At 60.4% G+C, this 21,435-nt stretch overlaps 1 protein-coding gene across 1 annotated transcript; it reads right to left on the bottom strand.

Annotated features, from left to right (window-relative positions):
* Nucleotides 1-432: 432 nt before the first annotated feature.
* On the bottom strand, nt 433-20,803 carry ABRAXAS2 (abraxas 2, BRISC complex subunit). Its single transcript, XM_055119601.1, has 9 exons — nt 20,704-20,803; nt 16,604-16,694; nt 13,873-13,909; nt 12,913-12,979; nt 6,057-6,247; nt 5,109-5,228; nt 4,155-4,239; nt 2,819-2,933; nt 433-1,210 (listed from the first exon to the last, which is right to left on the bottom strand). The coding sequence occupies exons 1-9, from the start codon at nt 20,773-20,775 to the stop codon at nt 741-743; spliced, it is 1,248 nt and encodes a 415-aa protein (XP_054975576.1). The 5' UTR covers nt 20,776-20,803; the 3' UTR covers nt 433-740.
* Between the last annotated feature and the right edge of the window lie 632 nt (nt 20,804-21,435).

A 21,435-nucleotide genomic window follows, 5' to 3' on the forward strand; every position in this document is an offset into this window, starting at 1 on the left:
CCGCCCGGCCGCGCCTCCTTCATGCCAGGCTCTAGGCAGGAGCCAGCGAGCTGGCAAGTGCAGCGCGGTGGTCCCCGGCCCCCCGAGAGAAGGACATCGCTTATCTGATACCATACTTATGCGGATGATTACGGACTGGCAACTCGTGTTTCTACATTGTCGTAAAGGCAACCGCTTTGAGAGACAATACTTTTCAGGCGATAGCAGGACGCTGAGGGAAGGCCCCCTTGCCGCCCCGGCGGCCCGCGGGCAGTGGGGGCTCGCCCGATGGGTGCCCGCCGGGCATCTGGGGCTGGCCAAGTTTTCTTTTCTGGCGAAAGGGGCTTGGAAGGCTGCTAACCAACTCGCTTCCCTTTGAGAAAGTAGATTTCAAGGCATGATAGTGCAAGAGGTAAGTTTCTGATTTCTAGAACACTTACAGACTAATTGTGCTGAGTCTCTAGCTCCCGATTTATTTTAAAGAACAGAAACGACGTGGGTGAGTTGCATTTGCTAGGTTTACCAGTACATCCATGAATCGCACCAGAATTAGGAGGGTTTGATTATCTTAATGATTCTGCTGGGAAACCTCCCGCTGCGGCCCGAGGCAGGGGCCCCCGCACACGGGGCCCCCCCGACGTCTGTGCCCAGGACGGCCCGGCGTCTGAGAACGCAGTTCTTCTCCCGGATGGAGTCCTCAACAACACTCTCTCCATCAGCAACTGAGAAAAGCAGTGCTCAGTCGAGAGATTCTCCTGTCCTTAAATCTGGGAGGTCTGAGTGTTCCTGGGGCCCCCGGCGGGATGAGCCGCCGCCCGAGAATCCGTGGGCTGCGAGTACTCGCTCTCCTCGGGCTGGGCGGGGCCCATCAGGTTCTCGTAGTCGCTGTCGTCGGAGCCCTCCACGCTGTCGCCAGAGGCCCTCTGGGGAGGAGGCCGCTCGGCCCCGCTCCCGGGACACTTGAGTCCGGCACCGGCGGAGGCGTAGCTGGACGAGCCCACGGCCTGAGGTCGGGGCATGAAGACGCTCGTCTCCGCGCGAGCGTGGCTCACAGTACTTTCCTGGCTGTTCTGGTGGAAATCGGAGTAGGGGGGCGGCGGGGTGGAGGCCTCTGCGTCTCCCAGGCTGCTCCTGCCTTCGGCTGCGAACCCCGGGTAGGGCATGCGAGGGCTGAAGGCCGGCTCCGCGTTCTCGGCTGGCCCCGGCCTGCTCGAGGCCGCCTGCTGCAGTCCTGGGGAGAGAGGGAGGCGACGGTGAGACGCTCCCGCCTCCCAGCCCGGCGCCTCGGGCGGCCAGGTTCTGGACACTCAGCACCACTCTCGCTAGGATCTGCAGTGATGCCGAAGGCCTAGACACTCACGGCCAAGCCCACTCCCCTCCCCTCTGCAGACAGGCCCCGCTGCCCACTCCCCTGCCCTCTGCAGACAGGCCCCGCTGCCCACTCCCCTGCCCTCTGCAGACAGGCCCCGCTGCCCACTCCCCTGCCCTCTACAGACAGGCCCCGCTGCCCACTCCCCTGCCCTCTGCACACAGGCCCCGCTGCCCACTCCCCTGCCCTCTGCACACAGGCCCCGCTGCCCACTCCCCTGCCCTCTGCACACAGGCCCCGCTGCCCACTCCCCTGCCCTCTGCACACAGGCCCCGCTGCCCACTCCCCTGCCCTCTGCACACAGGCCCCGCTGCCCACTCCCCTGCCCTCTGCACACAGGCCCCGCTGCCCACTCCCCTGCCCTCTCCCTGCCCTCTGCAGACAGGCCCCACTGCCCACTCCCCTGCCCTCTGTACACAGGACCCGCTGCCCACTCCCCTCCCCTCTGCAGACAGGCCCCGCTGCCCACTCCCCTGCCCTCTGCAGACAGGCCCCGCTGCCCACTCCCCTGCACTCTGCACACAGGCCCCGCTGCCCACTCCCCTGCCCTCTGCACACAGGCCCCGCTGCCCACTCCCCTCCCCTCTGCAGACAGGCCCCGCTGCCCACTCCCCTGCCCTCTGCAGACAGGCCCCGCTGCCCACTCCCCTGCCCTCTACAGACAGGCCCCGCTGCCAATTCCCCTCCCCTCTGCACACAGGCCCCGCTGCTGACGTGGCTTTCTCCCCCCCACAGCTGAGAAGGGAGAAGGTCACATGACTCTACCAGGGCAACTGGTCAAAGGGAGGCCTCGGGCGCGAGTGCGGCTCTTTCTGGCTCTGACCCTGCCAGGCCTCCACCGTTCACACTGGGGTGTCCGAGGAGGCCACCGAGGAGCCTCCCCTCCCCCCTCCCCCCTCCGCTTTCTCTTTGAGAAGCCCCAGGGAGAACGCTTTTCCTTTCTTTCAATGGACAGGGGTCGCACCCAGCGGAACTCGGGGCCTGACGGTGCTGGGCACTCACACCAGGGACCTCGCCCGCTCGCAACCTGAGCCAGAGCCCAGAGCCCAGAGCCCAGAGCCCAGAGCCCCCACTTCCGTGTGAGCAGCCGCTTGTCAGGGGCCCACGGCACAGGGCCAAGCTGTGGCGTGTGTCTGCTCAGGGGACCGCGTGGTGCTGGGCTGCAGGTTGAGGGGCCTAACCCCTGACTCCCTCCCGAGCCCGCGTGGGCCCCTCAACGTGAGGGTCCGAGGACGCAGAGTGGCTTGGGCCCTGCGGCGAGGGACCAGACCACCAGGGCCGCCCCCGCGGCGCTCCAGGACACGCGGGGCCAGAAGCAGGGCCAGGTACAGAGCAGGGCGGGGACACGTGTCACCAGGCTGTCACCTAGGAGTGCCATCATGCTGTCCCCGTCACCTCGGTGAGCAGGGGCAGAGGGCACCAGCCCCGGCCCAGCGTCACGGGCGTCCGGAGGCGCCAACAGACACTCACGTGGCTCCTGCTCCTTCTCGCTCCTCCTCTGGCTGATCTGTCTCCGGAGCCTGTTCACTTCTGCTCGGCAGGACTCGACGACTCGCTCGCTCTTCTCCACGTCCGCACACACCGCCTGCAGGGAGAGCAGACACCCGTGTGCCGCCGCACGCCCGCGCCCGGCCGCGCCCAGAGAGGCACGGCTGCTATTCCCGGGGCCATTTCTTAATTTCTTTCCAATTCTGGAAAAACGAAGGAAGGTTTTCGGGAAAGATGGAACCTTGTCCTTGAGAATTCATTTTTCGTGAAAGCGAAGGGGAATTCTGGATGCCGGTCGTGCATACGGAGGAAGAACCACAGAGAAGACAGGAACGAGACGCCCAACTTGACTCATCGCCAACTATCGACAGTCAGGGGGCTCGGGGGCCGAGAAGCGGCCCAGTGGCAGGGCGCACACCCTGTGCGCTGGAGACGGGGCGGCCCCGCGCTCGAGCAGATGACGCAGAGGTGTTAGGAATACTCAGAGGGAAGGACAGCTGGGAACAACCTAACTTGCAGAGTCAGGGTTTAATCAAAGACACACGAAACTCCCCTCAGGAGGCGCTGAGGCCAGTCCAGCACCTCAGAGCAGCCTCCGCGCCCTCTGGCCAGGACACAGGGCAGGGCGTCTGGGAGCAGGGCAGGGCGGCTGGGAGCGTTCCTGCGGCAGCGGAAGCAGCAGTAGCACAGGCGCGGGGCCACAGGCGGCCAGCCTGTGCGAAGGTCCCGCAGTGGGCCGCAGGGACAGGAGGCTCGGGGTGCAGCCAGGCTCCTCCCGTCTCTCGGGCCTCCTCCTCCCAGAGCTCCCCTGGCGCTTCCCTTCAGCCACCAAGGCGCTTCTGTTCTCAGGTGTTTTTTTTTTTTTTTCTTTTTGGGTCGCACCTGGCGATGCTCAGGGGTCACTCCTGGCTCTGCACTCAGGAATTGCACCTGGCGGTGCTCGGGGGACCATATGGGATGCTGGGAATCGAACCTGGGTCGGCCGCGTGCAAGGCAAACGCCCTCCCCGCTGTGCTATCGCTCCAGCCCCTGTTCTCAGGGTTTAAGAGCAAATGATTCCCCAGAACACACAGAGGTGGGGAGACGGGCGGGGGAGGCCGGGCGCGGGCTGCTCAGAGGGTTCTGGAAATGCTGCCCAGGGCGCCCCCTCTAGCTTCGGGCCACCTCAGTGGGGTCACGCGCCTCTCCTGGGCACGGGGCGCAGCGGGGCTGGCTGGTGGGGCACAGGCCCGGGCCCACACAGCCGGTGCTCCCCTGCGAGAGCCAGGGAGGGGCTTTGGGCAGTGACCGCAGATGGAGCGAGGCAGGAACCAGTTACCTGCACTTTCTCCTGCAGCGCGTTGTACACCTGGTAGATGGCCCTGATGTCCTTCATCACTCCGTCCTTGTCAAAGAAGTCAGTACTAGGGGACAGACCAGAGCAGATGCAAGGTTCCAGTCAGGCCGGGAGGTAGAGGCAGCCCCCGACCTGGCCTCAGCAGCTGTGGGGAGGCTGTGGCTTAGTCATCCCCACAGCCAGAACACCAGAAAGGGACCCGCACCCCCTACTGAAACGGAATAAACGACACACTTCTCAGTGACAAATTCAGCTTTGGGGGGTTTTTGTTTGCTTGTTTGGTTGGTTGTACCAGGTTGGTGGGGGGGTGGGGGTTAGGCCACACCTGGTGCTGCTCAGGGCTTACTCCTGGCTCTGTGCTCAGGAAAAACTCCTGGCGTAGCTCCAGGTCCCACATGGGGTACAGAGGACGGAACCTGGGTCAGCCGCGTGCAAGGCAAGCGCACTGCCACTCTACTCCCTGGCTCAAAATCTTTCTATTTTTAAATTTTTAAATTTTATTTTCATAAAGTTGTTCACAATAATTGATTACCTCCAGTATTTTAACACCAGTCCCACCCCCATAATGAAATAAGACTGCCTCAGTAAGAACAGAACCTCGAGTTCCGGGATCAGCTCAAAGGACCAGGCCACGTTCTCCAGCACAGGCGGCCCGGGGTGAACTCCCCGCGTGGCCCCTTCTGTCCTTGTTTCCGTCCTGTGGCCTCCCCGTCTGCCGGCTGAGCCCCAGTGGCGCCCCGAGTGCCAGGCAGTGCCCCCATATAACCGACTTTGTACCTGTGGGCCCCTCAGGATCTGGGGCGACCACACCCCCGGCTGAGAAACTACTTCTACGTACTTTTCACTGTCAGCCACAGGGACCGTGCACACCTCCCCACAGGCCTCTTAAATACTGTTGGTGAGAGGAAAGAAAACCCCCAAGCAGCCTCGACTTACCCATGTTCTTTAATGACTTTGGCATAACTCTGGGAAGTATTTGGCACTGAAGACACTTTATACTCTTGCTGGCTGGTGTTGCCGAGATTGGGGATGGTGAGGGATATCCTGGGATTATACCTGTGGGAGAGGGAGGGTGAGGGCGCGCCCTGCCCTGAGGTCGCAGGCAGCGCCCCGCTCCACCCACAGGGCAAGGACCCCCTGCAGGGAGGCGGCGAGCAGAGGACCAAGGCGCTGGGCAGCGCGCAGGAAACACCGCTGAGGACTGAAATCTCACACACGGCTAAGTGACGATTCATAACCTTTCTTCTCACTGGTGTCAATTTATGGTGGACTTCTGGAGGGAAACTCTCTATGGTTTACAGACTCAAACCGTGACCATGCATTTTCTTTATTTTTGTGAATGAGCTTGGGATGCAAAACCCACACTAGCCAGCAGGTGGATCAATTCTATAATTTTTGTCTCGGAAATACACTGTCTTAAAACTACAGACTTCTTGAGCGACGGAACCCCACTGTTCCACACAGGGTCAAGGAGAAGACCACAGCTGCCCACGGCTCACGGCTGAAAGGACTTAGGCACGACTAGCATGGCTGGCCAGCGGATCTGTTTTCTGTTTTGGCTTTCTGGGTCACACCCACCAATGCTCAGGGCTTCCTCCTGGCTCTGCACTCAGGAATCACTCCTGGTGGTGCACAGGGAACCATATGGGATGCCGGAGATTGTACCCGTGTCAGCTGCGTGCAAGGCAAATGCCCTGCCCGCTGTCTTATCGCTCTGGTCCCCGGCTAGTACGTCTTGATTCAAAACCTATTTTATTTCATACGACTCACTAACAAGGGAGATTTTCTCTGCGACCAAGGGAGCCAGCTGGAAGGGAATGCCCAAAGCCAGGTGTCCCAGTTCCTGCCCTGATATCTCTCTGCGGGGTCCCGGTGACACTCTACCTTCGATTTGGTCTGAAGAGAACGTATTCTAACGCGTGAGTGGAATTGTTGGCGGTGGAGATGAAGCTGAAGAGGAGGAAGACGAGGTCGGGCACGCCCAGGATGCGGGTGAGCTGCTTGTGGATGACCTGCTCTCGGTAGGAAATCTGCTGCTGCGTGTTCCGCCGGAAGCGGTACCAGCCAATCACCTTCTGCAGCAAACGGGAGAGGAACAGCTCACAAACCGCGGGCTGGAGAGACGCTACATCGGGCAGGACGCTGGCCCGGCCGGTCTCTGACCCCCGACAGGGCCCCCAAGCCCTGCCGGGAATAAGGCCTGAGCACCGCTGGGTGTCAGCCCCAGACAAAACAAACTGGATTCCAGACTGGATTCTGAACACCCTGATGCAAACACCTGCCCATAAATGCTCACGGCAACTCTATGCCGAGGACCCACCCTGGAAACAACTAGCTGTCGGCCAGAGGGTGAAAGGGAAGCAGACGGCGGCCTGGCCTGGCCTGGCGTCCACCCCGGCAATCGACTCAGACACGAAAGCCTCGCACGTGGGCACCCTTGGCTCCACCCCCAGCACTGCACAGGGTGCCCTGAGCACCGCCGGGTGCAGCCCCCGAAAAGGAACAAAGTACGAATTTATACAACCACAGAAATGAATTCTGATGTAAGTTTACTGGGTGAAAGCCAGATACCACCCAATGCATGCCCCAAAATTAAAAGTACACGATTTGGGTTTTATTAAGATGAAGTTGGGGAAAACAGAAACGAGAGCGAGTGACATAAAGCGTGTCAGTGGCTGACTGAGATGGTGTGGGGCGAGGATGAGAGGCAGCAGGCAGAGAGGCTGGAAGCCTCCCTCCCTCTGCAGTGGCCAATGACCAGGGCCGGCACGGGGCTGTGGCACAGGGAGCGGGGGAACAGCCCCTGGGCCCGGGACCAGCCCCGTGCACACAAGGAGGCGGCGACTGCCGATCGGCCCCAGCCCGTGACGCTAAGCCTCTCGAAATCAAACGGAGCCACGCCCCTGTCAGCATCAACCCGATACAGAGCACTGGGGCCCGAGAGCTCACACGGGGGACGCTAACCGGGCTTGCATCCCCGGCACCACAAAGGGCCTCCTGAGCACTGCCAGGGGCCAACACTGAACACTGCCGGGTGCAGCCCAAAAAGAAAGAAGTAAAGATAAACACTCAGCAGGCAGGGCGTTTGCCCCGACACAGCTGACCTGGTCCAATCCCAGCGCCCTATATGATCTCTTGAGCCCCACCAGGGCCCCCCCCCAAAAAAAAACACCCCAAATCCAAAACAAAATAAAGATTTAACACACACACGAAGATATTCTGTCTGAAGTCCCGGCTGGCCGGTGGCCGCCAGGATCTAGGTCGTGTGTGCTCCTGTGCTGGGTGCTCGGGCCGCGTGACGGTGAGCAGGAACGGGCCAAGGCCACTGCCCTTGGGGCTTCCCTTGGTGCCAGGCCTGGCGCGCAGGCGGAGAGGGTGCCAGCCCTGTTTCTGCAGTGCCGAGACGGAACTCTCCTACCGCGGAGTCCGAGCGCTGACCCCTCATTTTCCTTAGAAGCCAAGTTTGGAGGCCGCCAGAGAGGGCTCGGGGGGCCGCGCGGTGCTGCCTGGCGGAACCGGGCGTGGCTGCTCGTGCCCCCGGGACCCCCAGCACCGCCAGGAGCATGCCCGCAGCAGAGCCCCCCACAAACAGAAGGACTGAGGGCGGCTGGAGCCAGAGGGAGGAAGGAGTGTTTCCTCCTGCAGCACAAGCCCCGGCTCTGGCCTGGGCGCCCCTCCCGCCCCAGCCCTGCTACAGCCCTTGCATTTCTCCGGAAACCCACACGGGTGCGAGAAGCCGGCACGTGACCCTGGGGGATGCAGCTTCCACCCCGCTGCCTGCTCCCCCGGTGACCCCACTGGCTAGTCCTGAGAAGCGGGAGGTGTAGACTTACTTTTGTCATCACCTGACGGTGATCAACTTACTGAGTGTCCCTGTCACTGCAGTCAATGAGAGGTGAGAGGTCAAATTAGTCCACAGGGTGACACAAATCCAGAATTGGTTTCAGAGCTGGCAAGCGGGTCACGAGGCTTCTGAGAAGCTCACTGGTGCTGGAAAGCGTTTTGGGGGCGGGGGTGGGGGTGAGCACAACCTACGGTGCCCAGGGGTCATTCCTGGTGCTGAGCTTGGTGACCTGGGCAGTATTCAGGGAACCATCACGGCGCCAGGGCCTGGCCACAAGCAGCCTGATCTCCGGCCTACAGCGCCGACAGAGGCCTGGGGTGTGCTGAAAGGCACCGCGGGCATCTGCGCTCAGGCGCCAGAGACGCTCCTCTCTCCTCTCCCCACACATTCACGGCTGGAGGGAAGCTCGGCCCCTCTGGGAGGCTGCTCCCGGCCTGGGGAGATATTAGCTGTGTCTGTCATTATCTGCTCCGAGCTGCTCGAAGGCACAATTATCCTTCTATTAGCTGGTTTTTTTTTTTTTTTTGGTCTTCACCCCAACCCTGAGGTTGGTGGAAACTTCATAAACACGATGTTGGGCTTAAGAAGGAAAAACTCAGCGTGCAAACACCTGGCACCATCGGAGATTTCACTCCAGAGAACCCACCGCCAGCTGCTCTCTTAAGCCCGACACCTTCAATGCAACAATCCCTTAGGGAAGGCGCGATTTCTGCTGGGGGTGGGCAATGGCATCACCGACAAGGCTTTGCAGCTGTCCACATGTTACCGTATTATCATCTTTGCTTCTGTACTGGAACTTTGGGGGTTCGTTTTGTCTTGGAAACATACCCAGTAGTGCCAGGGCTGGCCTGCAGCTCTATGCTCAGGAATCTCTCCCGGCAGTGCTCAGGGGACCACATAAGATGTCTGAGATAGAACTGGGCTGGCTGTGTGCAAGGCAGGCACCTTGCGTGGGGTACCCTCTCTCCCGTGCATGGACTTTTATTCATTTATTTATTTTCTATTATTATTATTTTTGGGTTTTGGGCCATACCTGGTGAAGCCCTGGGCTTACTCCTGGCTCTGCACTCCTGGCGGTGCACAAGGGACCATATGGGAAGCCAGGGATTGAAACGGGTTGGCTATGTACAAGGCAAACGCCCTACCCGCTGCGCTATTGCTCTGGCCCCAGTGCAGATTATAAAAACAAAGAACAAACAACAACAACAAAAAAAAACCCTCTTAGACAGAAAAAAATTTAGAAGAAACCTCCTCCCCCCCAAAATCTCAAGTGTTTATAGGATGTCACAGGAAACATAATGTGTCACCAAAAACGGTAACAAAATATAAAACGTAATTCTGACACTTAATATCACTGTATCACTGTCATTGATCATCGATTTGCTCGAGCGGGCCCAGTAATGTCTCCATTCGTCCTAGCCCTGAGATTTTAGCAGCCTCTCCTTGCACCCTTAATAAACACCATTAAATAAAACATGTAGTTTCTAAGTAAAAGGAAGCAACAAATTCATGTCTTTGATCTCAAAGGAAAACAAGCACTCGCCTTGAGCACATATTTTTATTGACTCAAAACAGCAGACCAACTCTAACTGAGAGTCCTGGTGCCAGGAAGCAAAGGCAACCCTCCGCCTCTGACTGCTCCTGTCCCTTCAATGAGAAAATAGCAATTTATTTATTTACTTTGGTTTTGGGTCACCCCCGGCAATGCTGAGGGCTGACTCCTGGCTCTGCACTCAGGAATCACTCCTGGTGGTGCTCAGGGACGATATAGATGCTGGGGATTGAACCCAGGTCGGCCACACGCCAGGCAAGTGACCTATCTGCTGTACTATGGCTCCAGCCCTCTTACTTATTTTCGTGCCTTGGGCCACCCCGGGCTGTGCTCGGGGCTGACTCCTGGCTCTGTCTCAGAAATCACTCCTGGGGCTCAGGCAGCTCTATGGGGTTCCTGCATCGATTTGATCCAGGGACCAAAATGCAAAGCAAGATCCCTCCCCGCTGCTGTAAAAAAATCCCTAAATGAAACTGAAGTTACGTCGCTACCTGCTACTGGAAAGACTGACACAGGGCGGAGGTGGTGCGGGCGGCTGGGCAGGCACTGGCCTTTCTCCCCCACCCCACGCTTCCTGCGGGAGTTTGCACCCCGAGTTCCGTTCTCCCTGTGCCTGGCCACGGCCCTGACCGTCGGGGAACCGGCCCATTCGCACGCCCTGCACCTCACCTGACGCCCTCCCCAGCTGCTGTGGTCAGGGTTCGCGACTCCATGAACAAGTTTTTATTTTGGGTTCTTTCGGGCCGTGCCCAGAGGCGCTCAGGGCTGACTCCTGGGTCTAATGCTCAGGGATCGCGGCTGGCAATGGGGAACCACACGGGCTGATGGGGACGGGAGCGGGCAGCCACAGACCAGGCAAATGCTGCTGCACTGTCGCTCTGGTCCCTCCACGGATAATCTTTTAAAAATCTGTCTTTCTGGAGCTAGAGCAATAGTGTAGCGGGTAGGGTGGTTGCCGCGTCTGCGGACGACCCGGGTTTGATCCCCAGCACCACGTATAGCCCCAAAGCCCCACTAGGTGTGATCCCTGACCACCCCTCAATAAAGCAAAACCCTCTGCGGGAAGGGGGCTCCCAAGGGGTACTCAGACGGGCAGGGGCCTGTCCCGTGGGCTCTCAGCGAACTGACCTCTCGCTTGAGCATCAGGGCCCAAGGACGCTGCCCGGGCCCTGAGACGCTGAGGCCACCAGCCCACACAGTGACACCTGGGGCGTTCAGGGCCACAGCCAGCGATGGGCAGAGGCCATCTCCGCACGCTGGAGACTGGACCAGATACCGGCCAGCCAGGGGGAGGCCCAGCCTCCTCTCTTGGCATGTGCACACCCGAGTTTTGGCTAGGAGTGGGCCCAAAGCCCCAGAATAAAAAAAAAAATTATAGCACATCAAACAGAGGCACCAGGTCATTGATCGATGAAGTGAGAACTTTCTCCGCGGCGTGAAAGGGAGTACGCCATCTTCCCAGAGCCACGCTCGAAGGTCACTCCCGGTGGCAGGACACTGACCCTGGAGTTCATGCCTGCACTTTACCCCTTCAGCCACACCCTTGCCCTCACCCCCACCCCTGCCTGAAAACTCTGATACTGGGGCCAGAGAGAGAGTCCCGTGGGTAAGGCGCTTGCTTGCACACTGCAGACCTGGGTTTGATCCTGGCATCGTACATGCCCCCTGAGCCTTCCAGGAATGATCCTTAGCAGTGCTGGGTAGCCCAAAAAAGTTGGTACTTTTCCCCTCACGTGATGCTTTAAATATCAATTAAGAAAATTAATCTCAGGGCTGGAGCGATAGCACAGTGGGTAGGGCGTTTGCCTTGCACGCGGTCGACCCGGGTTCGATTCCCAGCATCCCATATCTGAGCACCACCAGGAGTAATTCCTGAGTGCAGAGCCAGGAGTAACCCCTGAGCATAGCCGGGTGTGACCCAAAAAAGAAAAAAAAAAAATCTGGAATTAACTTATCTGAATGAAAACGAAGACCATGGGGTGAGGAGAGAGCACAGCAGTTAGGGTCACGCCGAGCGTCCCCCTGCCCCAGGCTTGGGGCTTAGGTACCACGCGGTCCTGACAGTCCAGCCCGCAGCCCTGGCGTCCGGAGCACCAGGAGGTGTGGCCCGAGGCACACTGCACACTGTCAGAGGGGACCCCAGGACCCCAGCACCATCTCATCCTCGGGGGTCCAAGAACTGCTCTGCTGGGGCTGGAGCGATAGCACAGCGGGGAGGGCGTTTGCCTTGCACGTGGCCGACCCGGGTTCGATTCCCAGCATCCCATATGGTCCCCCAGCACCGCCAGGGGTAATTCCTGAGTGCAGAGCCAGGAGTGACCCCTGAGCATCGCCAGGTGTGACCCAAAAAGCAAAAAATAAATAAATAAATAAAAATCCAAAAATTCAGAACTGCACTGCCTGGCGGCACGGCCCCTCAGCACTCCCCCTGCGCGGCCGGCAGACGGGACTGCTGCAGGGAACGGGGCTCACGCCAGTTCCATCCGGCCTCCAGCCCCTCAGCCAGACCACACAGGCCCACCCACAGATTTCTGGAAAAATCTTTCTTGATTATAAAATTAATGTCCAAGGGGCCAGACAAATATTAAGATAATAGGCTTTTGGGTCTTTTTTACAGTTACTTCCTGGTGCCTGCTGGAGCGAATGGATAATAATGGGATGACTGTGCTACAGCGCTGCATTTACTTACGCTGGCGCACAGGGCTGACCCTGGGCGCGTAGGGCGCCCGCCTGTAAGCGTGAGGCGGCAGGTCGGATCCCAGGGGTCCCACGGGACCAGGGGCAGCACTGCTCAGTCCAGATGCGCTGGAGCAATGACCGGCTGCATCCCAGCAGGGGCAAGTAAACAGGGCCAGAGAGACAGTCAGTGGGGACGGCGTCTGCCTTGCATGCAGCTGACCTGGGTTTGGTCCCCATCACCCCCTAAGGGCCCCTAAGCCCACTGGGAGTGATCCCTGAGCACAGAGCTAGGAGTAACCCCTAAGCATCACCAGGTGTCACCCCAAAAAAGCTGAAAAAACAAATCAAAACAAAAAAACCACAAAATGAGGCCTGACCCAGTGAGCACCACAAATAAAGGAAGACATGTGAGAGGCAAGCCTGCAGGGGTGGCCTCGGGGTGCACGGCAGGGGCGGGGCGGAGTCGGGGAAGGGGAACCAGAACCCTCCATCCTGCACCTCGGTAATGCTCCAGTAAAGCCGTGCCAACTGGGCGAGCGCAGAGGCCACAGTCCTGATCGCAGAGGGGGGCGGGGGGTGGGGGGTGAAAGAGCTGCCTACCAGCGCCGGGGGCGGAGCCCCGAGGCACACCCTCCGCCCGCAGGCAGCCCCCACAGCAGACGTACCTTTCTCCGCTCCTTGAGAATCCGGTCCAGGCTCTCTTCGCTCACTTTGCTCGCATAGTCGTAGAAACTGTTGTTTTCAGAAAGAAAAAGGAAAATGAAGACCGCGCAGGATTGAGACACGAATGTGCTTCTCCGCGACATCTGTCCCTAACTGTCCCTAGGAAAGCCGGGCGTGTGTCCTGGCTGGGTGCGGGAAGGGAAACTGAGTGTCAGGACCGTGTCTGCTGCACCAAAGTTGCCTCCTTCCAACGCGGGAAGTGCTGAGAGCGCTGGGGGGTTCAATGGTCAGCGCAGCTTGGCCTGGCTTCTAAGGGTGATGGACTCGTGAGAAAGGAAAACCCAAAAGGGCCGGCGAGTGAGTACAGCAGCAGGGCACCTAGAACCCAGAACCACACACGGTCCCCGAGACCCACCGGGATCGACCCCCGAGCAGAGAGGCAGAGGAAGCCCTGGCGCGGCCTCAGAAATGGGAAACGGAAACAAGTAACAACAGCAGGACAGACAGGAGCTATTTTCTGGGCTCTCGGAAAACAGCATCTGCCCAACGGGCAATGACGGTCCCAAGTGTGGTGACTTGGTAACCAAGGAGATGGGGAGCTGGACCAAGAGCCCAATCCAGCCAGCGGCAATTCAGACATGAACGCCCTAGGGGCCTGGCCAAGACTGTGGCGAGTAGTCCCAGCCAGCGGCCTCCCGGACTAGCTCTTCCTCCTGGAGCCTCTCTTGGCGCCGGTCAAAAGCACTCCTAGGTGGTCTCATCCCGGGCTGGACAGCGAGCTCGGGGGCTCAGGCGCATCCTCGCATGTGACCAACTCCCAAAAAGCCCCAGGACCACTAACAGCCCCGAGCCCCACCAGGAATGAACCTTGAGCAGAGCCAGGATTAAGCCCTGAGTGAGCACAATCTCTCCCCCCTCCCTCTCTCATAAAGGTAAAAAATCCAAGGGAGGACATGGCTTACCTAAAAAGTTTCGAACAAGGCTGATGATTATGAATTTCTGTAAATAAAAAGAGGAAATATATCCCAGTGAGCCACAGAAGATAAAGGCACTATAAAACAGTTCACAACTTTTAAAAAATAAATAAATAAATAAAATCTCAGGTGCAGACAGGGACAGTCCCCGGGCCAGCGGGGAGCACGGTGAGCAGACGCGGTTTCAGCTGAGTCACAGGGCTGTGTTCTCAGACCGCGTCCACGGTGAGTACAAGTTCCGTTTCCTCCGAAAGCTCTCAGAGGACCACGCCGGTGTGCGTGTCCCCCTCAGTCTGACCACCGCAACACAGCGTGCAAGGGAAAAGTACCCCAGGGCTGGAAGCATTTCATCAACGGGGACTAAAGCTGGGAGGGCAGCCTGGGGGGGGGGGGGCTCTCCCAGCCCCACCAATGAGTTCCGAGGGGCAAACGACAACTTTTCAGACTTATTTTAATTTGCTCAAGGAAATCCGGAATCGAGTCCTGAACCCGGGCCACACAGTCCAAGCGTCAGAGGCCCAGGTGCTTCTCTGGGTGCTGGGGTGTCAGAGGGACAGGCAAGACGGGCTGTGCCACGAGGGCTGCGTCCTCGGGGGGGCCGGGGAGTCTGCAGCACTGGCTGGGGCGCTCCACGGAGAAACGGGCCTGGTCTCCAGCGGCAGGTGCCGCACGGGGCCCGAGGTGGGGCGAGTCACTCATCAGAGGCCGCTCCGCAGAGCGCTAAGCGCGCGGCCACCCGGCAAGCTTCTCCTGGAGTCCCTGGGGCCCTGGCGACCCTCTCCTTCAGACTCACCAGAGTGCTGCCGACAGGCCATCTCCCCGGCCTGCTCCCCCTGCACCCGTCCCCCCAGTGCCCGGGCGGCCTCACTTACAGCGAGCCCGCGTCATTCGGAAAACACTGTGTCCTTGGCAAGATGCCGGCCCCGAGGTGTCGGGTCCGCTGCCCGGTGGGGGAGGAGCGTGGAAGCACAGCTGTGTCGGACTCCACAGGCTTGGCATCCCTGACTCTGCCCTCCCAGCACCACACACGGGCCGAGTCCTGCCGGGAGCGAGCCCTGAGCGCCGCCCGGTGAGCCCTGGCCTGCTGGTTCACTCGAGCCGTCTGACTCCCGCCCCCCCCCCCCCCCCCGAAAACACCACTCCTGAGCTCGGCCGGGCTCCCCAGTTCATGTTTATTCTTTGAGGAAACAACTACAACGATAAGAGGCTAAGAAAACACCAGCACTGCAGCCTGAGCGCCACGATCACTCCAGATCACCAACGGGACGCAGCTGATGCACTGGAGACTGTCGGGCAGAACACGCCCGCTGGGTTGCTGCGTCTCGGCATGGAGTGCACCAGGGAAGCTGGTGCTGCGGCAAGGGGAGCCAAAGACGCAGGAGCTGGGCTGTGAGACCGGGTGCCCTCACCAGCCAGGGGACCAGTCACTGCCGGGGCACGCTGTGGTTAACTGCTAGGTTACTCCGTGTGACACTTCAATCCCCCGCTCCCAACTCTGAAAACCCAGCTGCAAACACTAAGTAAATGCACGGATGGAAACGAAACCAAATTCTCTGCTCTAGGATTAAAACAACTTTTAAATTTTTTTTTGGTTTTGGGGGTGACCTCAAGGTCCTAGCTCTGCTTTCAGGGGACCACTTCTGGCGGGCCAGGGGTGCTGGGGACTGAACTCGGGTCAGCTGCATGCAGGGCAAGTGGCCTACTTGCTGTGCTACACTCGGGTCCCCAGTTTAGGACCTTAAGGAGGCAAGCGACCGAAACCGCAGAACAGCGCAATTCCCACCCTCGAGCACGCTGCAGTCAGCAGACGGCACGCCTCACTCCCCACCCGCCTTCCTACATCCCTCCACCTCATCCAGGGGCTAGAAGGCTCCCGGCGCTGGCCAGCAGCGCTTCAGACTTCACGCGGGTCCTGTCAGAGACCAGGCCGCGGGGTCCACAGGTCTCCTGCGCCCGGCTGTCCTCCTGGCCCTCAGCTCGCCGCCTCCACGACTGCAGCCCTGCGGCTACCTCCGAGCACTCCCTCCGCCTCCAGTGGGATCTCCTCTCCCTGCTTCCGGCGCTCCCGTCGGCCCCGGCTGGTGTCTCTGCAGACCCCTCTTCCCGGTCCCTGCTCGGGGGAGCGGGCCCTGTCCGCGCTTCCCCACGCTGCCGAGCCTGGGCTCTCCCGGGGACACCATGAAAGGACGGTCCCTGCTCTTGGGGGACGCGCTGCCCGGTGCAGCAGGAAGAGCTTCCGCACGGTCCTATCGAGAGGAGTCGGATGCAAAGGGAGCGGGTGTGTTTGCAAACACCTGCTCATCTCTCCCCACCCCCCTCCAACCTGCAGTCTGGGGCAGCCTCAGAGGGTCGGGCTGGGACACGCTCACGCCAAGTGTGAACACCCTGGCCGATCTCCCCGCGGCCCAGCACAGCGGGGCCTCACACGCGAGCGGAGAGGTTTGCCGGAACGAGGAACGTACAGCCTGATGTCGACCACCAAGCTCATGGCGACGCAGGGAGAACCAGGGGCTCACTCCAGCCTTCCAGGACACCTGAGCCTCCAGCAATACTCGGGAACCTGACGGACCCTCCAATCACCCGCGGGAGTGAACACTTGATGCCGTGAGTGTGGCTGTTCTCTCCGTGTTGTTTTAGTGCTTCAGGGGAAAACCAGGGATGAGCCCCAGGAACACACGGACCCGTTAACACAAACAGAAGCGGCGGGAAACGGACTCACCGATCACTTGCAGAAACTCTGTGTTGCTGATCTGTGAGTCGCTGATGCTGAACGTCTCCTCCTGCCTCACCTCCCCCAGCAAGAAGCCTTCCTAAAGAAAGGAGACAGCCGTCAAGGAACAGCGGTGACTTCCCGCGTTGGAATCGGGAAGAACTGAGGCGCCGCGTTCGTAACAGTGACAATCACCAAACAAGCCTGGCCACACAGACTCTGGCCCTGTGACGTGACCCTAGAGTGCCAGAGGACAGCAGTCTCTGCAGAGCTCCAGCCCAGCAGTCCGGGAGGGAGAATTCCATGAAACGATGAAAAATTGTTTTTATCCCTTCAAGTACTTCCTGTATTTCTTGTTTGTTTTTGAAGCACTGAATCCAGCAGTGCTCGGGGCTTATTCCTGGCTCTGCACTCAGGGATCACTCCTGGTGGGCTTGGGGGACCCTGTGGGGTGCCAGGAATGAAACCCACGTTGGCCACGTGCAAGACGAGCGCCTCAGCCACAGCTGGGCTGAGTCATACCTATGCAAGGCGCTGGTTCAATCCCCACCACCGCACGGCACCCAGTGCTGGCACTGCCCGCTGGGGTCCTGGTGGTCCCTGACTTCTGCTCAGTGAGGCCCCCGTTTCTGTTTCTTCCCTCCCTCAGGCCCTTCCAGGCACTCTGCCTCCCCACCACATCTTCCCACATGTCTCACGATCCATGGCCTTAGTTCTCTGGCTAAGCCTGCAGCGACCCTCAGAGTGTAAACTCTGAACACGGGAGCCCTTCCCGCTGGGCACGCAGCACGAAGAGCCCCACGGAGTGGGCACGCAAGGAATCCCGAGTGACGCCGCTCAGTGCCAGGTACCCAACTTGCCAGCTTGAGGCCAAGACTTTGATCCCTGCATTGCACCACATGACCAGTGCAATCCCTGGCTTTGCCACGTGATCCATGTGGCACAATAATCTGTGCAATCCTGGCTCTGCCACTGTGATCCCTGGTGTCGTGAACTACGTGCAACCCCAGGCATGTGGCACCCAAGTGAGCTGCAGACCAGGGGTCCCCACGACCCCTGCAAAGAAAAGGGAGGGGGAAGGGGGGCGCAGGGGCCCAGGAGCTGGCACGGAGAAAAGGCACTTGCCTTGCACATGGCTACGGCAGGTTCAAATCCTGGTACCACATCTTGTCCCCGAGCTCTGCCAAGGCTCACTCCTGGGCACGGGGCCAGGAAAGGCCTGCGCACCCCAGGGTGTGGCACAGCGCCCTGCCCTCCGGCAATAACAAGGCAGAGGCACTGGAGACTCGCTGTTTCTGCCGGGCCAGCTTCTGAGGTCTCAGAGGCTTAGGAAAAAGCTTACCCCAAACCAGAGACACGCTTCCCACTCCCACAGAACTTCGCGAGTGGAGAGAGCTCAGGGGCCAGGGCACAGGCAAACCCTGGCACTTCAGACCCCCTGAGCACTGCTGCGTGTGGAGACCCCCAACACCCCTGGGACCAGCACGAAATCATCAGGTCTAGTTGCCCAGAATTACCAGAAATGCCCCCCTGAGCACTGCTTGGGGACCCCCCTCCCCAGAAGAAAGGGGATCTACATGTGTGAGTACCACGGCCAGACTAACTCCAGGTGAATATGTGAGTGCCACAACCAAAAGAATGTGACCCTCCGCTGCGAGTAGGAGCCTTACAGTGTGTGCGACCCCAGTGTGAGCCTCACAGTCAGTGTGTGCGACCCCAGTGTGAGCCTCACAGTCAGTGTGTGCGACCCCCCTGGAGAGTGTGAGCCAGTGCCTGCGACCCCCTGGCATGCTGAGTCTCACAGCCAGTATGTTCAAGTCCAAGCAAGCAGCACAACTAAGTGTGAAGGTGACCCCAGAAGGCACAGCGACAAAGAGAAGGGAGAGATGATCTAATAGAGAATTTGGGGTGCTAAAGAGATAATACAAAAGCTGCCGGCCTTGCACATGGCTGATGGGCTCCATCCCCAGCAGCCCACATGGTCCCTCGAGCACTGCTGAGAGTGATCCGCGCGTGCGGAGCAGGGTGTGGTCCATAGCCAACAACAAACCAAAATTTACCTAGGAATTCCGAGTGCTCTCTCGTCTAGAGTCACCAGGTTTCACATACAAATACTAGCTACCAGGCACCACCGAATCTCAGCTCTACAACAAACACCTGTGTAATATTTAGGACGCACGTATGCTAAGAAATAACTGACTACTGGGGGCTGGAGCGATAGCACAGCGGGCAGGGCGTTTGCCTTGCACGCAGCCAACCCAGGTTCAAATCCCAGCATCCCATATGGTCCCCTGAACACCGCCAGGGGTAATTCCTGAGTGCATGAGCCAGGAGTGACCCCTGTGCATCGCCGGGTGTGACCCAAAAAGCAAAAAAACAAAAAAAAGAACTGACTACTGAAGTTTCGGATGGACTAACTGCCTCGTGTTGTATCTGGCAACCCCAACACGGTCCTCGGCTTGAAGAAGTCAAGAGTGTTTGGGGCTGGAGCCACCGTGCAGCGGGCAGGGAGCTTGTCTTACTCGCAACTGACCAAGGTTTGAGTCTGGGGAACCCTACATGGTCCTCCGAGCCCCACCAGGAGCGACCCCTGAACACAGAGCCAGGAGCAGGCCCTGACCACAGCAGGGCGTGGCCTCAAAACCAAAAACATAAATAAATGAATTTAAAAGAAGAAAGAGCGACTTCAAGGCAGTGTAAAGACGAGCGTGAGTGAATGGGCCACTGGCCACGGCAGCTTTGTGGTAGGCGCAGCCGGGGCCGAGGTGAGGTGACTCAGGCGGCGGCGGTTACTATTCCCCGGGCTGCCGTGTCCTGTTCTTCCGAATGGTTGATTCAGAAACTGAGTAATACTGGACGGCGTGAAAATCACGCGAAGTTCCAATGTCAGTGGCCATGAAGAGGGAGTGATTGCAGACTGTCACCTCACGCGTGTGCTGGCTACGGCTGGTCTGTCCTCCTGCGCCCAAATGGCTCCCTGAAAGGGCAGGGACAGCTCAGCTCGCCCCGCTCTCGAGTCAGCACTCTTCCCGGCTTGCTTTCTCGCCGCACAGGCCAGTTCTCCGGGGCCACATCCGCTCTGTGCTGGGTGGCTGCTCTTGGTGCTGCTGGGGCGGGGGAACCTCCGGGTCCGGATGCGGCGCTTGCCCCCGGCCTGTCCCCACGCACCCTCTCCGAGACGGTGCAGTTCAATCACAGTCCCCTCCCTGTCAGGACGGCACTACAATACACGACACGCTGTCCCCGTGATTCTTGACAACGCCGCCTGAAGGCACATCACACCGGGACGGCTGGAGAGGAGCACACAGGCTCGCGGTGGGGGCGTCGGGGTGAAGGGCTGCGTGACCCCGAAGGCACACCTGCACACTTGCACACTCCGCCGGGGCTGACCGTCACAGGGAACACACCCAAGGGCTGTCGTGCCGCGCACGCAACCACAGTGCCAGTGACAGGGGGTCTGCACAAGAACCACCCACCTGCCAAGAGGCAGCTGCCTACTCCAACAGCCGCCGGGCCTGGCCCCTAAAGCCGCGGCCGAGGCGGGTCACCCCGGCTGGATCTGATCGGCTGTACCCGATCGTTCCCCTGCAGGGCTGTCGCCGACCGCCTGTAGCAGGCGGAACCGCGCGGCTCCGGACAGCGACTCGCCCCGGGGGCGGGGGTCTCTCTCCCCCCCTCCCCGCGCCCACCCACACTGGCCGGACGCCCCTGAGAGTGACCCCGGCGGGGTCCGCTCCCCCCCCCGCCCGCCCACCGAGCCCGATCACCCCCCGCCCGCCCGCCCCGCGCGGGGCCGGGCGCGGCGGACCCCGGGCGCGGCGTGGGGGGCGCGCGGCGGCGGAGCGGCCGGACCCCCACGCGCGGAGCCCGGGTCCGGGGTGGCCGGGACGCCCGGGCCGCGGCCGGACCCGCGCGGGCTCTCGGGGCCGGGCGGCCGCGGACCCGCCCGCGGGGACGGAGCCGGGACGGCCGAGCCCCCGCGCGGGCGCCGCCCGGTTCCCCGGGCCACTCGGGCCACTCGGGCGCGCGCGGGGGGCGGCCGGGCCGCACACGCCGCCCGCGCGGGGGTCGGGGGCCGCGGCGGCCGCGGCGCGGGGCCCGGCACCTACGTGGTCGGCGTTGCTGTTGGCGCTGTGGAAACACACAGCGCTGAAGGTGTAGCCCGAGATGGAAGCCGCCATGATGGAAATCTCCGTCCCCCAGCATGCCCCGCGCGGGGCCGGCGGCCTTCCGGGCAGCCCCGGCGCGCGGCATGCTGGGGGATGTAGTCTCGGGCGGGTGAGGCCGCGGGGCCCGGTCTCCGGGCAGGGAGCGAGGGCTGGCCGGTGGGTGAGCGGATCGCTGGCTAGGCCGTCGGACGCGCCGCGGTGTGGCAAGACACACGTCCTCGGAGGGTCTCGCTCTCCGCTCGCCTCGGGCAGCGCGGCTTCTGCAGAATTTCCGGGTGCTGGACAACGTTTTTTCACTATGCAAATACAATTGTCACTATCAAAAAAACAGCCAGCGAGGGCGGGGTGCAAAGAGATAGCGGGCACTTGCCTAGCGTGCAGCCGATCAGGGCTCGATCCTCCGCACCACATAGGGTCCCCTGAACCCCGCGAGGAGTGATCCCTAAGCACAGAGCCAGGAGTAAGCCCTGGGCATAGCTGGATATGGACCCCAAACAGCACACACACACACACACACACACACTGCAGGTGTCCTCCCCCACCCCCCGACTCCCTACTTCTCCCCCCATAGAAGAACATGATGTAATTTCAGCTTCCAAGGACCACTAGGGATTTCAGTGGGAAAATGTGGCAGGAAGGGAGAAGTGGGGGTTAGAGCAAAGGTTGCCAGGG

This window comes from Sorex araneus, chromosome 11 (genome assembly GCF_027595985.1).
Source record: "Sorex araneus isolate mSorAra2 chromosome 11, mSorAra2.pri, whole genome shotgun sequence".
Lineage (NCBI taxonomy): Eukaryota > Metazoa > Chordata > Mammalia > Eulipotyphla > Soricidae > Sorex > Sorex araneus.

Bases quoted from the DNA above. Each gene is read 5' to 3' on its own strand.
- ABRAXAS2 (XM_055119601.1), bottom strand. From the start codon at position 20,775: ATGGCGGCTTCCATCTCGGGCTACACCTTCAGCGCTGTGTGTTTCCAC. The intron at 16,695-20,703 runs GTAGGTGCCGGG...TCCTTTCTTTAG, and splicing joins CCAACAGCAACGCCGACCAC to GAAGGCTTCTTGCTGGGGGA. The intron at 13,910-16,603 runs GTGAGTCCGTTT...TTTTATTTACAG, and splicing joins AGAGTTTCTGCAAGTGATCG to AAATTCATAATCATCAGCCT.